We start from the raw sequence: 16,804 nt of genomic DNA, 5'->3' as shown, positions 1-16,804 counted from the left end.
AATCGAAAGAGGACACTTCTAGCTTTCATTTGATGTAATAATATTAATAGATTGGTCGATTAACTTAAAAGTTATTGAGTGCCAAAGTTCAAAAACTAATTTTCTTTGGTACAAAATAATTTATATCTTTAAAAGCAGAGATACCATTTTTCTGCAAATTAGCTTAATCGAAAGAGGACACTTCTAGCTTTCATTTGATGTATTCATATTAATAGATTGGTCGATTAACTTAAAAGTTATTGAGTGCCAAAGTTCAAAAACTAATTTTCTTTGTTACAAAATAATTTATATCTTTAAAAGCAGAGATACCATTTTTCTGCAAATTAGCTTAATCGAAAGAGGACACATCAAGCTTTCATTTGATGTATTCATATTCATAGATTGGTCGATTAACTCAAAAGTTATTGAGTGCCAAAGTTCAGAAACTAATTTTCTTTGATACAAAATTAATTATATCTTTAAAAGCAGAGATACCATTTTTCTGCAAATTAGCTTAATCGAAAGAAGACACTTCTAGCTTTCATTTGATGTATTCATATTTATAGATTGGTCGATTAACTTAAAAGTTATTGAGTGCCGAAGTTCAGAAACAATAAAATTTATAAAATAAATTTTAAAAATAAAAATCAACACTAACACTTTTTTGTTCTGTTAATCTGGCATGCTCTAGAATTCGAATCCGCATAAAAAAATTCGATTTCAATTTAAATTCACATTTTGGTGCTCTGCTTTTTTCATTTCATTTGCGATTTCACAAATGAAATCGAATGAATTTGCTTGCTCTAGAAATCGAATTCGCATAAAAACATGTGATTAAAACCACATATCGAAATAGTTGTGAATTTAAAAGTAGTGAAAATAACATGTAAGTATAATTACATTTTTTTTGAATTAAATCAGTTTCAAGTTATGTAAATATAATTTTGATAATTTTTTTTTTTAATTTTAAGCTCCAATAAATAAAATAAAATATTTTAAGAATTTATTCATTTTTTTGTTTTAATAAAAATTTTCCTTAAATACTACTAACGCAAGCTATTAGCAATGTCATCTCTTATTGTATTTGCTTCTCTACTAGCCGATATTTCACTTAGTTTCTCTTCATCTTCATTAGCAAAGTGAACATCTTCGACATTCTGTACCTTGTAGTATCTACAAATATTATGTAGCGCACAGCATACATTAATAATTTTGGAAACTTTTTCGGGCTGGTATTGAAGAAGTCGGGCTAGACACCTGAAGCGGCTTTTCAACACGCCAATTGCTCGTTCAATAACATTGCGTGCAGATGCGTGTTTCACGTTAAATTTATGCTCCTGCGTTCCAGGCTGCGGATCTCTGTATGGCGTTAGCAAAAATGGCTGAAGGGAGTAGCCAGCATCTCCTAAAAGCCAACTTCCACGTTCACCGCTCTCATAGCACTGGCAGAAGTAGTCGTGTGCCTTGCTTACGCACCATATTAGTGAATCGTGGCTAGAACCAGCGCGCCTAGCATTCACTGCTCTAATCGTCATTTTGTAGTCGCAAATCTGTACATATTGAAAAGAAATTTCAAAAAGAACTTGAAAGTCCTTACTATCATGGCGTTAATGCTGAAATAGCCTTTCCTATTATAAAAAAGGTGGTGGTCACGATGAGGCTTTGTCATTCTTATATGTGTTCCGTCCACACAACCTACCACACCCGGAATCCCGAATTTTTGCATAAAGTGGCGCTTAGACGCACTCCGCTCAGCGTCCGACATTTCTAATTTTATCCATGATGGGCAGATGCGCCTTTCCAAAATTGCGATAACATTTGTCAAAATTTTTCCAACAGTGCTCCTACCCAAAGCTATTTGCTTGTCGATGCCTACCGATTTTTGAAAGCCCCCTTCCGCTAAAAAACGCAATGTGCAGGCCAACTGAATAGAACTTGGTATGGATGATAACTTAACGTGCGGTGTTACGACTTTTACCAGCATGCAAAAAGCATCTTTGTTCACCCTGTAATAATTTATAAAGCTAAAAGTATTCGTTGTTTTTCGTTGTTTCATCCAGTATGAATTAGCCACTTACGTCGACTCATTCAAATCTAACGGATTGCTGCAATCTCTTAAAATCCGTCTTTTTATTTTTTCATTTGTGTGACTATTATTTTCAGCTGCCACCAATGCTAACATTCCGAACATTTTATAAAAACTGTTTTTTTTTTATTTTACTTATTAAAATTTAAAAATTTCAATTAAGAGCATTGAATATTTTACAAAACGTCAACAAACAGATGTTTAAATTCATTTTGAGTTCATTTTGAAACCGCATGAAAATATTCGATTTCTGGAACACCCAAAACGGGTTCATTCCGTTTCAAATTGAATTTCGATTTGAAATGAAGTCGAAATTCAGAGCATGCCTGAATGTAACAATTTTAAAAAATTATTATACGCATTAACATTATTTATTCTTATTATATACATATATATTTTATTTGTTTGAAATTTATTTGAAAAAAATTATTTCTGTTTTTTTAGGGCCAGCAGAAGAAAAAATTTAACAAAAAAAAAATTACCAAAAAATGTGAGTATAATTTAAAAAGAAATATTTAAAAAAAAAAATGAGAATAAATAGAAATAAATTTATTAATTATAACATATCTTTTCATTTCAGATAATCACCAAAACAAAAAAGTGACTGGGCCAAAGCCAACCAGTCAAACCCAGTCGGCACCGCCGGTACCGGTGCAACAATATCAGCTGTGGCTGCAGCCACAACAATACCAGCTGTGGCCGCAGCCACAACCATACCAACTGCAGCCGCAGCCGCAGCCACAACTATACCAGCTGCATCAATTCCAGCCGTGGCCGCAGCAGCAAGCATACCAGCCGGAGCAACATCCATACCAGCCGGAGCAGCATCCATACCAGCCGGAGCAGCAACCATACGACCTGTCGCAGCCGAGACAGCATCTGCTGCAGCCGCAACGGATACAACAACTCTCGCAGCCGCAACGGAGACAACAACTCCCGCAGCCGCAACAACCTCAGCGCAATAGTGGAGGTGATCAATTGGCAAATGACCTGGAAAAAATAATAATTTGAAAATTATTTTAAATATAAAATATTAAATAATATTGTATATAAATATAAATTATATATAAATATAAATTATATCCTTTTCTTTAAAAAAATAAATTTAATAGTTTTTAATTAATGTAATAAATAATAAATAAATATATTTGATGAAAAATAAATTTTGTTTTTAAATTTTTAAAAATTTTAAAACCTAATTTTCATGCAAAAACAAAATTACTTATAAAATTAAATGACTCAATAGACTTACATAGGTCTATTGAGTCATTATGTTCTTCAGCTAACAATTATTTGTATAAGATCCTTTACTAATTATTTAATTAACAAACTTCTTAACAATCACATCGATATGCATACACTTGCTTATTTATTTGTAATAAATATTGGGGATATCATTGATAGGACTACAGAATTTTAAGATTTCTGTATATAATTTAGTCTAGTGGTTTAAAATATGTCAAAAAAACCTATCGGTAGTACAGACCCAAGTTATTATATTTTTAAATTAATTTTATTTAATTAGTTAATCAAACAAGGTTATAATAAATCGTCTAAAATAAAATTCTATAATTTTATTTTAATAATATCTTAGATGCAGTAAATTTAATGAAAATTCGTGACATATAAATATCCCAAATTTATCAACGAAATTTACTAACGGTTGTGCATAAATAAGTAAGCGCACATTTGAATTAATTATAATTAATATGTGAATATTCTATTTTTTTTTAGTTTATTCTGTACTAAAATTTTTCTGTCCTCTGGTATATGATTTTTAAAGATAAAAGGTTTTTCTTTTCAAAGAAAATTAGTTTCTGAACTTCGGCACTCAATAACTTTTAAGTTAATCGACCAATCTATAAATATGAATACATCAAATGAAAGCTAGAAGTGTCTTCTTTCGATTAAGCTAATTTGCAGAAAAATGGTATCTCTGCTTTTAAAGATATAATTAATTTTGTATCAAAGAAAATTAGTTTCTGAAATTTGACACTCAATAACTTTTAAGTTAATCGACCAATCTATAAATATGAATACATCAAATGAAAGCTAGAAGTGTCCTCTTTCGATTAAGCTAATTTGCAGAAAAATGGTATCTCTGCTTTTAAAGATATAATTAATTTTGTATCAAAGAAAATTAGTTTCTGAAATTTGACACTCAATAACTTTTAAGTTAATCGACCAATCTATAAATATGAATACATCAAATGAAAGCTAGAAGTGTCCTCTTTCGATTAAGCTAATTTGCAGAAAAATGGTATCTCTGCTTTTAAAGATATAATTAATTTTGTATCAAAGAAAATTAGTTTCTGAAATTTGACACTCAATAACTTTTAAGTTAATCGACCAATCTATAAATATGAATACATCAAATGAAAGCTAGAAGTGTCCTCTTTCGATTAAGCTAATTTGCAGAAAAATGGTATCTCTGCTTTTAAAGATATAATTAATTTTGTACCAAAGAAAATTAGTTTTTGAAATTTGACACTCAATAACTTTTAAGTTAATCGACCAATCTATAAATATGAATACATCAAATGAAAGCTAGAAGTGTCTTCTTTCGATTAAGCTAATTTGCAGAAAAATGGTATCTCTGCTTTTAAAGATATAATTAATTTTGTATCAAAGAAAATTAGTTTCTGAAATTTGACACTCAATAACTTTTAAGTTAATCGACCAATCTATAAATATGAATACATCAAATGAAAGCTAGAAGTGTCCTCTTTCGATTAAGCTAATTTGCAGAAAAATGGTACCTCTGCTTTTAAAGATATAATTAATTTTGTAATGCAACCTCGTTTTTACAAATTTTTGCTTTCCATTTTTAAAGAAAATTTGCTCTATACTATATAAAAACTAAGTATATTTAGAAAACCAAACATATTTTTTACTGTTATCTGTCTTTTATTTCATAGTTTTTAATTAAATAATAATGTTTTAATTAATTAAAATTTGAAATGACATCGTAATAAAAAATCGACGCTAACTATATTTTGATATTAAATTTCCCAAATTTATCATCAATGCAAATTAAACTGTTTTGCATTCACAAGTTAGCGTATAATTTAATTAATTTTATTTAATTTGTTAATCGAACAATATATATAATATTAGACATTAATTGGCTTAGAAAAATTCTAGTTTTTTGTTCAAATAATATCTTAGATGCAATAATCTTAATAAAAATTCGACGCTAACTATATTTTGATATTTAATATCCCACATATATCATCAACGCAATTTCAACTGTTGTGCATGCCCAAGTTAGTTCACATTTAATTTAATTATATATAATTTGTTAATCGAATAAGATATATAATATTGTATATCAATCGTTTTAGAAAAAATTCTAGTTTCTTATTTTGATAATATCTGATGCAGCAAGTTTAATAAAAATTCGACGTTAGCTTTTCTTTTGCAGTACTATGGACTTACCAATAACTCTGCAACTGTACATTATGTTTTTCAGTGCCATTTTAATTTTTCAGCGAATTTAATTTAAGATGGTATGCCATCTATTAACCAACTTTGTACAGATTTTTTGAATAATTAATAAAATTAAATTAATTTCGATTTTTTTCAAATAATTGTGCTTATTAGAGTATTGTATTGAAAGTTATTTATATATAAACTGTTTTCTGACTTCTGGGATATGCTTTTTATAAGAAAAATGTCGTTTTTAAAGGAAAATTAATTTCTGAATTTTGACACTCAATAACTTTTAAGTTAATCGACCAATCTATAAATATGAAGACATTAAATGAAAGTTTGAAGTGTCCTCTTTCGATTAATCTAATTTGCAGAAAAATGGTACCTCTGCTTTTAAAGATATAATTAATTTTGTAAGGCGACCTATTTTTACAAAATTTTATTTTCCTTATTTTGAAGAAAATTTTTTCTATATTATGTAAAAAGCGATTATATTTAGAAAAATAAACATATTTTTTATTGTTATAAGCTTTTTAGTTCATAATTTTTGGTCAAGTAACAAAGTTTTAATTAAATAATGTTTAAAAATGATATCTCTATCTTCATCGCAGTACTGCTCCTAAGTTAATCGAACAACCTATACAAAATTTTGCATTATATGAAAGGTAATTTTATCCTCTTTCGAATGAGCCATAAAAATGGTACCTCTAGTTTAAGTTATTAATAAATTAGTGACCCCATCTTTTGGGGCTGATTTTTATTTTTCATTTTTCATACAAATTACATCATTTACACATAAAAGTTGAATGTAGATAGTAAATTAATTCAATTTTCTACTTAATAATGCCTTTTGCTGCATTAAATTTAATAAAATAATAAATTTTTCCTTAATTAAACTATACTGCATTTTTCATGCGGCGAAAAATGTTCCAATTCCATTTTGGACTTATCGTCGACGCTATCTTCACGCACATTTTTATATTTACCTTTTCATGCTGAATACCAGAGAATATCTTTTGTAGAATTGAAAATCCGGCACTTCGATCACAATTAAGAGAAATTGCTTAAGAAAATTCATTTTTTATAACATTTTTGTCACACGTATTAAATAAGTGTGATTACACCACACTTATGCCACTTTTACGCTCTTTCATGCTCTTTCAGGGTTGCTGCATAACTTTTTTCAACTACTTACTGTATAAGTTTTTATTGAAGCAGATATATAAATACTCATAAATGAATATAAGCATACTTTACATATAATTTAAATATTATTAAATTAAATGGATTTATTTACAATAACATACAATCATGCAAAAAGTTTTTTTGATTGTAATTGAGTATGTCATACAATTATTTATACACACTTCTTAGCTACTTATATATGCAGAAAATAGTTCAGAAGCGTTTCATATAATATGTTGAAAGCAATTAAAATCTATTTTAGCTTTAAATACAAAAAATATGTTTTGAAATTAAATTCAGTATAATATCATGTTAGTAATGTTTTCCATTTAAATAGCTTTTTGGTGTAAAAATATTTATAAATTGGGTATATAATACAATGAAATTTAAAGTTATATGACATTAATATATATAATTTATATACTATTGTATGCAGCATAAAATTCACATACATATCTATGCAAATAAATTGTGTACTGAAAAATAGAAATCATTAATTTTTATAATAGTAATTCAGTGTTAGACATATCAAAAGTCATATTATAATTTATTTTACTTATTTTCAGAAATAAATAACTGAGTATATAGCATTGTTCACTTCAAAAAATATATTATTCCAAAATTTATTTAATATATATTGTTTTTCGTTAGAAATTGTAGAAAATTATTTCAAAATTAAATAAATATTTAAACAATCGCAATAAATACTAATTTTATTGCTTGCATGGCCACTTCATTATGGTGAATGCATTTTTAAAATACAGCATTCCCTAAGAAATTTTCATTCCTATTAATTCGTAAAACGAATTTTGTAGTCAGTACCGAATAGATCGTTGATGCGCAAGGGTGTGCGCGCACATCGTTGATTTTTGTGGTGAGTATTATTAAAATAAACATTTTGGGTTAATTAATAAAATATTATAATTTTTTTTTATTTTATGTATTATTAGTTTTGGGGAAATTTTCTGAATACTTATACAAAAAGTTGTGTTGTAAATTAATTACTTCATGCTTTTTTGATGTTTTTAAAAAATTTATGTTTTTGAAAACATTTCAATATTCTTTTACCTCAAATAAATTCAAACAACATGAAATTAAATACATTAGTATTATTTTTTAGAGACACATCTAAGTTTCGTATAACCACAGACAAATAATACACAGATTGCGAATGCAGAACAAAAAAATTACTCCCTTTGATTTCATGGTAGCCAGCTCGAGTAGCCAGCTAAAAGCACAATCAGCTTTGAATTGTAGAACAATTAAGACAAACGAAAGCTGTGTATAACACAATGATCTTAAGTGTTCGAAACACACGAAAGAGCTGTTGAATGTGCGTATGAGAAGGTGTATGATATAGTATAGAAATTGTTGCTATATTTTCTATTCATATTGCTAGTTTGGGTGCTTGTGTGATTTATATGTTGACAATTTTCTGTTTTGCGAACTTATACTTCCATAGTTTTGCTGCATCAAGACGAAAGGGCAATCAGTGAAGTGCAAATTTTTGTTTCTATATTTACAAAATTTGGTTTCTTTTGGGTTAAGAGGAAATAGAAAGGAAAGGACGTTCAATAGTAGTTGAACACGAAGAAGCGTTGTTTAGTGTTGAATGGCCACACAAACACACAAATTCAAGTCTTTGCTTTTTGTATACACTTTTTCTAAAATATATGATTGATTTTGTGTGCATGCAATGCACAACTTTTACCAAATTATAGTAGTTATAGTTAGATAAACAAGTAAATATAGAATAAACATGTTTATAATAAACTTAATATTAAAAATGTAAATAAATTAAAATACTTAAATACAGTAGTTGTAAAACATATAAAAAAACAATACTGATGGTATTTCAAAACAAAACAGAGAACTAAAATTATGCTCCCTGTTGCATACACTGTCCATAAAATTTTTTTTAAGAGTAATTTAAGGTTCGTATTCGCTCAAGTTCAAGTTGGAAATAATCGTACGTCTTCAGATGGTATTAGTGCAATTTCTGAGAGTGTGTTTGTTATTTTGTGTTGTGCTCATTTACCCAGCGGGACTTTCAGCGCTGAGGTATTTGATTGCTTTAGCGCTGAATGGTAATGCCTTGTGCTGATTATTCAAGGGAAACTCCTAATTACTTTAACACGTGCATGTCATTGCGGGCAAGAGTTGAATCGTTCGATTACCTTTTCAAAATTGTAATGCAACATTTCAGCGCTGACATTTTCGTTCACCTTTTCGAATTTGTAATGCAACATATCAGCGCTGACATGTTCGCTTACCTTTTCGAATTTGTAATGCAACATATCAGCGCTGACATGTTAGTTAGCTTACCTTTTCAAATTTGTAATGCAATATATCAGCGCTGATATGTTAGCTTACCTTTTCAATTTTACCTATGCTATTGATTTTTAAATAAAATACTAAAAATTTTTTGAATGAATTACATTTTATATTTATGTTTTATAAAATTAAAATATTAATATTTCCATAAAAAATATAACATATTTATATAAAAGAATATTTTTCTGTGGAATTGTTACTAGAGACTTGAAAAGATTTCCAGACTCGACCCGATCACTTGTTCCGGCTTATCATCTGTCCTTAAAGCATCTGTAAATACAAAAGTACGCTATCCTTGCCTTGTGTACCATCAAATTTGTAATTTATGAGTATACTTTTTCCAAAATTCCACGAAATCATTCGCGTAATTGGTTGTTTGTCCATTGATGCGTCTTATTGATGCAGCCTATAAAAAACGTAATAGATGAAAAGAAATGTATGAGTTTCTAAAATTGTTACATGTGAAAATATTAATAAGTTGAAATTAAAAGTAAGAAACATCTATAATTTAACTTACAACAATTTCAACGGCAGTGATTTCTTCGTTAAACTGAATTAAATCCTCCTCAGATTGAATTGGAAACTGTTCCAATTGAAGCAGTTGACTGCATTTTACCCTTGCTTTAGAATGACTGCATTCGCAGCACATTGGTCAATTAATCGTTCTTGACGCAGTAGCATTTACATAATACAAAACAAAAAATAACACTTAAAATTTTATATATATTTACTTTAATTTTGCATATACTTACAGTTAGTTTATGTTAAATTCACAAATTATATTTTATTTATGTTTTTAGATTCACAAATTATATTTTATTTATATTTTTAGATTTTATTTTGATTTTAAAAATTAAAAATTGTTCACTGCACTAATTTGACACACTTCACTAAAATCAAAAACATACTAAATGTATAACATACAATGCGGGCAAAACAAGAAATTCTTAATACTCATATTCTTTTCTTCTTCATTCTTTTATAATTTCAACCCCGAAATTGCCTATGTCGAACACAAATGTCGAAAACAAAGAATAAAAAAAAACGAAGAGCTATTACCTGCTCGCTTACTTTTTCAGCGCTGGCCTAATGGTGCCGCTGGGTAAGTTTCCGTTCAATATAAAATCTTCTTTGCTGAATACTTTTAAATTCGTTCACTGCTATCAATGTAAGATATGATAGGAGCGTTGCTTGATATTAAAAGAGTTCCTACCTGCTCTTATATACATTTGCAAATTTCATGTTTAAACAATTAGGGTGTTCACGGGGCACTGGTTATCGGGTTATGTGATGATAAAATGAAAAATAACCTGTGTGCACCGTGAACAGACTTTTATGTAGGTTATCTGGTTATTTTTATACAATCAGCTGTTCTTTGTTTTTGTCGTAAGTACAAAGAAATTTAAATTTCAAAATCAACACAAAATGCCTAAAAAGAGTATAAAAAATCAAATTATAGACTTAAAAATAAATGCAGCTATTAAAGATCTTGAATTTATCGAAGGTATGTGTTTTAAAGCTTAATAGTTGCAAAAATCAAAGTTTTTCCATTTATAGACACAGCACACTTCGATCAATGGCACGCTCTCATTGATGAAAGAATGGATGAACTAATGGAGGATGTAAGAACAATCACTTCTTATCGACGAGGGGATGAACTAAGTGTGCCAAAATCCATTCATTGGCGAGATAATATTTTATGTTGTTTCGACGAAGGACGATTTTTGCAAATGTTACGTGTCAACAAGAGTCAATTTGCTCGTCTTGTTGAAATATTTGCAAATGATATAATATTCAAAGGTTCAGGATCCAATTTGCAACTGCCCGTGGATTTACAACTCGCGATAGTACTATTCCGTTTAGGCTCTTCAGGAGAAAGTGCATCAGTGCGAAAAATCGCGACAATTTTTGGAGTGGGAGATGGTGGCACTCTGACCAAAATTACCCAGAGAGTATTTTCAGCAATTTTGAAGAAATTACCGGTATACATTCAATGGCCTAGTGCGACTGAGCGTAGGCAACTTATTGCTCATACGTTCAGTGAGTTACCATTCTGTATTGGTTATATTGATGGAAGTGAGATAAAGCTGGCCGAAAAACCTAGCAATAACCATGAGGCATATTTTTCTCGTCAACGAATATATTCTATTAAATTGCAAGTTGTATGTGATCATAAGCTCCGCATCATGCACGCATTAGTGGGTAATCCGGGAAGCTACCATGATTCTAAAATATTTAAGAAATCGCATATTGCAACAAACAGCGCGTGCTTATTTACTGGAGAAGAATGGATTGCAGGCGACTCTGCGTACCAGTTGACTAAACATTTGATAACGCCATATCGCACCAATTCTTCTTTAATGAATATTGAACAACAAAACAAATTCAATAAAAGACACAGCCAATACCGCGTTAGAGTTGAAAATTGTTTCGGAATCCTTAAAGAAAAGTTTTGCAGTTTAAAACAAATGAGAATTAAAATAAAAGACAAAAAAAGCCAAAAATTTTTCAATTCTTGGATTCTCGTTTGTTGTGTGTTGCATAATATTTTGTTGGAAGACCGCAATTTTTCACAATTTGAAAGTGAGAATAGCGAATGGTGTGAAGCGCAGTATGATAGCAATACTATTGCTGCACCTACACCTGAGCTAAAAAGACAAACACTGTATAATATGATGTTTGAATAAAAGTACACATTTTTAAATTTTTTTAATAAGTCTGTTTTATTATTTATTTTTATATTTCACATCAACTTTATATTTTTTAATTCTTTCTTTTTGTTCTAACTCTAATTTCTTGAGTTTGAACTCATTCTCAACTTTCTGCCTTTCCAATTCTAATTTTTGTTTTTCCATTTCTTTTGTCCACTCGAATTTTTCAATTTCTAAGCTTAATTGCTCTTTCCGAAATTTGACCCGGTCACTCTCCATATCTTTAAGCTTATCAATGCAAGTAGGACGTGCTGTACGCTTAACCTTGTTTTCAAAGGAGATAGTTTCTGATGATGCTGATAGTTCACCATCCAATATAACACTATCTTCTTCCAAATCAATTGCATCAAGAGTACAGTCCAATGCGTTCGATGTGTCCATTACAACAAATTCAATTTCCTTTGAAGGTGAAAAAATGTCGACAAGCTGTTCGTAATGTGGACATATTTTAACCACCTTGTCTGCACATAAACAAAAAATTTAAAACTATTGTAGTAAAAAGTCTGCACTAAAATGATTATAAAGTTTACCTTTTACAGTAATTGTATTGTCATCATCTTCAACTCCAGCGCCTGTTGAATTAATCCATGCGTCTGCTTTTTGCAAAGTACTCTTCAGATGGCGAATTTTACATTTTAATATGTTCCAATTTGCATTGATGTTTGTTTCTGCCAACAATTTTTTATAATATAGCTGGGCTGTTGGTTTCTATCATTAAATATATTTATAAAAACAAAAGTTATAACCCAAAGTAACAAAAATACAAATCAAAATACAAATTACCTCTATGTTCCTGTGCTCTTGCATATAGCTTAGTACTGTTTTTATTTCTTGCTCCGTCCATTTCTTTACTTCATTTTCACGTTTACGTTTCCGCATTTCGTTAGACACTGAAAATGGGAAATAAATAAGACATTTGTATATTTTTATTTAGTATAGATCATTTCAACTTACTTTTGCAAAATGTTTGTTTACGTTTTAAATGTTTGTTTACAAACGAAACTAGCTTCAAATGTTAGTGATGCCAATTTGAAATTCAAAATTCGTGGTGCCATTTGGTGAAATTAATCTTTTTTGTAATGCCATTTGCTTAAATTTTATATTATTTTTCAACACTGCAAATAATCACATAACCACATAATTTGTATACATAGGCAGGGGTTGTGCAAAGTTGGTTATTTTTATTCAGTGCATTTTGTTGTTGCTCATATAAGCACATACACACATAACCCGATAACCGGTGCCCCGTGAACACCCTAAATTATGTTATATGGTACCTTATCACAAAAAGCAATTACAATATTAAAACATATATATATTTTAATCAGTAATTTAATTAATTCAAACGAAGGAACGGTTTTTATATTGATGCAAGATTTAGGTATATTTTAAAACGATGTAAATGTTTAACTGAATGTCTCCAAAAGAAAATATAGCAAAACACAAAAACAAACGTAAACAAATATTGCACTCTTTATCTTTAGCTAAAAATGCACACATTTTATGTCAAATTTACAAGCAAAAGTAAAATTAGAAAACAACCCAAAGCGTTCCTCTTGATCGGTCTAATGTTTTTGGAGACAATTTTTCAAAAGCTCTGTGTAGAAGTCAACTTGTATTTAGTGTTCTTGATGAAAATGACTGAAAATATTGAATACGGAAGAATTGCAAAAATATGTAGAGCATTCCTTAATAAATGAGAACTTTGCGAATGAGGTAATTGAGGAAATTCTAAGGTCGAACATTAGGTATTGCATCAAGTTTAGGTACTGGTATATAATATGAGTTCAAATTTTGAACAATAGGAGTTAATGCAGTGAATAGTAGTTAATTAAACTTATAAACATCAGAAAAGAGTTATTTAATATATGTAAAAAAAGGAAAAATTTAAAATTAAAGAATAGTAAATCTAATTAAAACACAACTGGCATCAATATTAAAAGTAATCATTGATAAACTCGGTAATAATGTTAAATTATATTGAAGTTAAATAAAATTGAGTTGTAAAACTATTGTCATACAAATAATTAGTGATCAAACCTAAGTAAAATTAAAGACTAGTGAGAAACCGACAAACTATTATCATTATTAAATGTATTAATAAAAATTAAATGAAACAGATTATTAAATAAAAACTTAAGCTTTGGTTTTATTTAACTGTAAAAAAAAGATCATAGATGGAAAGTGGTAACGTCTGTTACAATCCTTCAACTAACGGCAGTAGCAGCAATAACAAAGACATTGTTTTTAAAATTAAAAGTGCGTTTTCATTTGTTGGGTGGACTGTTGTGGAGACACCAAATAGAGAGTGCCGCTAGTCGTAGTGTAAAAAGCAGCTCAGAAATCAACAAAAAGGTGGTGTGTGTTGATTTGTTTTTCTTTGGTGTTCTCCAGGATTTGACGCACTGTAAGTATCTGGTCAAGGATAATTTTACAAGGTCTGAAGCCACACTGATAAGATTCGATTAGTTGGTTGACGATTGGTTTCAAACTTTTGCATAGTACGTTTGAGTACCATAAATGCGACACTTAAAAGACTGATCCCGCGATGGTTGGTGCAGTTTGCAGGATCATTTTTTTTTTGCAGCTTTTCAAGTCTAGCTTTCGCTGTGCTTGTTCGCATGCCTTTTTATATTACATTTACGTGTGCGGATCTTGGCCGCCACAAGATAATGATTCGAGTCGATGTTGACTCCTCAGATAGTACGTACATCCAAGACACTGGAAGCATGCCTTCCGTCTATCACAACGTGATCAAATTACGTTCTTGTGTATTGTTTGAATCTGGTACTACTAACCACCATGTTTCTAGCCGCTGCAAAATGAAGCACCTTCTACGATTATCAAAAGTTTTTGTATGAAGGCTGAACTTTCTGACAATAACGCCAAATATACCTTCTTCACCCATCTTTGCGTTAAAGTCTTCTACAACGATTTTGATATGATGGAGACAGCGGTAATATACTTATTCAAACTGTTTATAGAAAGTTTTCTTGGTGTCGTCATCTTTATCTTTCATCGTAGCATGTTCACATATTAGAGCAATGTAGAAAAATTTTGCCTTAATACGGATTTTTGCGAGCCTTTCGCTTATTTGTGTAAATGTTGAGATCAAATTTCTCAACTTTCGGCTTACCGCAAATCCGACTCCGAATTCATGCTTAGTTGCATGACAGCTGTAGTAGATATCACAATGTTCTCATTTAGTGGCGATAATGTCAGCCATATATTTTTTGAAAACATTAACCAGCTTCTTCTTCTGAGGATGCTTCTTCGTTTGCATTGAAAGAAGTTTTTAAATGGTGGGTTCCAAGCCCGACGCATAACCTTATATATCATATATATAAACGCACGGATAATTGTATCAACTTGAAGAGAACAGTGTCAAGGATCATTTACTGTGGCATTTACCATGTTAAATATCAAATTAAATTATGTTAAGTTTAAAAAACACTCAGAAAATGCAGAGCGTTGCACTAAAGTAATTTTCGATCAAAAGTAAATGAAATATTTGACAAAAAACCGCTTTTTTTTGCCGCAAAACTTTACAAAAAAATTGCAAATGATTAATTTACCCTGCAAATTTTGTAAATGATTGCTTTATACAAAACCAAAATTTCTTATGTATATTAATAAAAGACAAAATGCGTAAAATAAAAGAAATCATTAATAAATAAATAAAAATAGTTTTTACAGATTGATATTGTTAAAAAGAAAATAAATATGAATGGAAAATTAATTTACAACAAATATTATTGCTGTTTTTAAAATAAATTTAGTTGCTGTTTATCATTTGACAATAATTAAAGGGATATCTCACCGGAATTTTTATAAATTTAAAATTATTAATTTATATACATTAATTACATATTTATTTGTCTAATTTAAATGCAATATTTTAAATTAACTATACTATTATAAATTATTAAACTATAAGCTATTTATAAATTTAAAATTAAAATAAGTTCGATTTTATACTTATATATTACGCTTTATACTTCTCTTTATATTAATATTTATACATATATATGTACAATATATATTTATATTATACCAATACTAAAATATAAAATATTACAAAATATGAAATTAAGTAAAATATTAAGTAAATATTCACTTTCATTAAATAAAGTGTTTTTTTTTAAATGAATACATTTAATTTTTTATATATTATTTTTAAATTTAATTATGCCTTCTTTGCTTCCTCATACAGTTTCGATGATGCTTCTGTGCGTTTTTTCAACTCATACATCCGTACTATGTATAAATCATGTAGGCATAGCAACAAAATATCAAACAAACAAAAAAAAATATACAAATACAAACGAAATGCTTTGCAAAAACCAATAACATATGAAACTGATCTAATTTTTTGGTGCAACGCTTTTCCTTGCATTTTATGCAAAACATCTGCAATAAAATCTGCAAACAAATCTACATTATGTTTTGTCTTTGGTGCAACGCTTTTACGTTTACTTTGTAAAAAAAACTCTCATAAGTTTTGTAAAGTGCAAAGTGAAAAGTGATGGTGCAATGATAGACGAACAACCTAGCGTGATGATGTTTGGTAAAAACTAGAAAGAAGAAGCTGTGGTCAGTTTAAAGGAAAATATAATAGAGGAAATACAGACAAGATATTGAGATATAAAAGAAGTTAGAAAAAAGCTAAAGGACCCAAAAGAAGGAACAAGAATGTAACGAAAAACATTACAAAGCTAAAAGAAAATATCCAATAAAATATAGATTAGGTAATTCCAAAGTTTAAAGGACTTTTTTTGACATCTTGAAAATCTTACCAAATTACCGGTATTTAGTAAAAGATGTTGAGGGAATCCAATATACACAAATACCATATAAGGCCGTTTGGTCAGTGGTAAATACGAAACCTTGGTTTCAACGTACAATAAATCGCAATAAAGCCATCCCACGTGAAAAACAAAATTTGTATGTATGATTTGTATCAACTTCCAGAAAGGAACAGTGAAACGCATTTATTTCGAAATGTTAGCAAATATTTCGAAATAAATGCGTTTCACTGTTCCTGTCTGGAAGCTGATAGAAATCAAAATTAAAAAAC

At 29.2% G+C, this 16,804-nt stretch overlaps 3 protein-coding genes across 3 annotated transcripts; 1 reads left to right on the top strand and 2 right to left on the bottom strand.

Annotated features, from left to right (window-relative positions):
- Nucleotides 1-1,025: 1,025 nt before the first annotated feature.
- On the bottom strand, nucleotides 1,026-2,191 carry LOC119666082 (putative nuclease HARBI1). Its single transcript, XM_038075357.1, has 3 exons — nucleotides 2,058-2,191; nucleotides 1,577-1,985; nucleotides 1,026-1,529 (listed from the first exon to the last, which is right to left on the bottom strand). Exons 1-3 carry the CDS (start codon nucleotides 2,168-2,170, stop codon nucleotides 1,026-1,028), a joined length of 1,026 nt encoding a protein of 341 aa, XP_037931285.1. The 5' UTR covers nucleotides 2,171-2,191.
- An 8,250-nt stretch (nucleotides 2,192-10,441) lies between these two features.
- LOC119668566 (protein ALP1-like) lies at nucleotides 10,442-11,703 on the top strand. The gene is made up of 2 exons (XM_038078118.1): nucleotides 10,442-10,520; nucleotides 10,574-11,703. The coding sequence occupies exons 1-2, from the start codon at nucleotides 10,442-10,444 to the stop codon at nucleotides 11,701-11,703; spliced, it is 1,209 nt and encodes a 402-aa protein (XP_037934046.1).
- Nucleotides 11,703-12,652, bottom strand: LOC119668567. The gene is made up of 3 exons (XM_038078119.1): nucleotides 12,511-12,652; nucleotides 12,258-12,435; nucleotides 11,703-12,188 (listed from the first exon to the last, which is right to left on the bottom strand). Exons 1-3 carry the CDS (start codon nucleotides 12,604-12,606, stop codon nucleotides 11,743-11,745), a joined length of 720 nt encoding a protein of 239 aa, XP_037934047.1. The 5' UTR covers nucleotides 12,607-12,652; the 3' UTR covers nucleotides 11,703-11,742.
- Nucleotides 12,653-16,804: the final 4,152 nt, after the last annotated feature.

The sequence above is a fragment of the Teleopsis dalmanni genome, chromosome 1 (assembly GCF_002237135.1).
Source record: "Teleopsis dalmanni isolate 2A chromosome 1, ASM223713v2, whole genome shotgun sequence".
NCBI classification, from domain to species: domain Eukaryota; kingdom Metazoa; phylum Arthropoda; class Insecta; order Diptera; family Diopsidae; genus Teleopsis; species Teleopsis dalmanni.
This window is presented reverse-complemented; position numbering and strand designations above follow the sequence as displayed.

Bases quoted from the DNA above. Each gene is read 5' to 3' on its own strand.
- LOC119668567 (XM_038078119.1), bottom strand. From the start codon at position 12,606: ATGCGGAAACGTAAACGTGAAAATGAAGTAAAGAAATGGACGGAGCAA. The intron at 12,436-12,510 runs GTAATTTGTATT...ATTTAATGATAG, and splicing joins AAGAGCACAGGAACATAGAG to AAACCAACAGCCCAGCTATA. The intron at 12,189-12,257 runs GTAAACTTTATA...GTTTATGTGCAG, and splicing joins CAATACAATTACTGTAAAAG to ACAAGGTGGTTAAAATATGT.
- LOC119666082 (XM_038075357.1), bottom strand. From the start codon at position 2,170: ATGTTCGGAATGTTAGCATTGGTGGCAGCTGAAAATAATAGTCACACA. The intron at 1,986-2,057 runs GTAAGTGGCTAA...AAATTATTACAG, and splicing joins TTAGATTTGAATGAGTCGAC to GGTGAACAAAGATGCTTTTT. The intron at 1,530-1,576 runs GTAAGGACTTTC...CAATATGTACAG, and splicing joins TCAGCATTAACGCCATGATA to ATTTGCGACTACAAAATGAC.
- LOC119668566 (XM_038078118.1), top strand. From the start codon at position 10,442: ATGCCTAAAAAGAGTATAAAAAATCAAATTATAGACTTAAAAATAAAT. The intron at 10,521-10,573 runs GTATGTGTTTTA...TTCCATTTATAG, and splicing joins AGATCTTGAATTTATCGAAG to ACACAGCACACTTCGATCAA.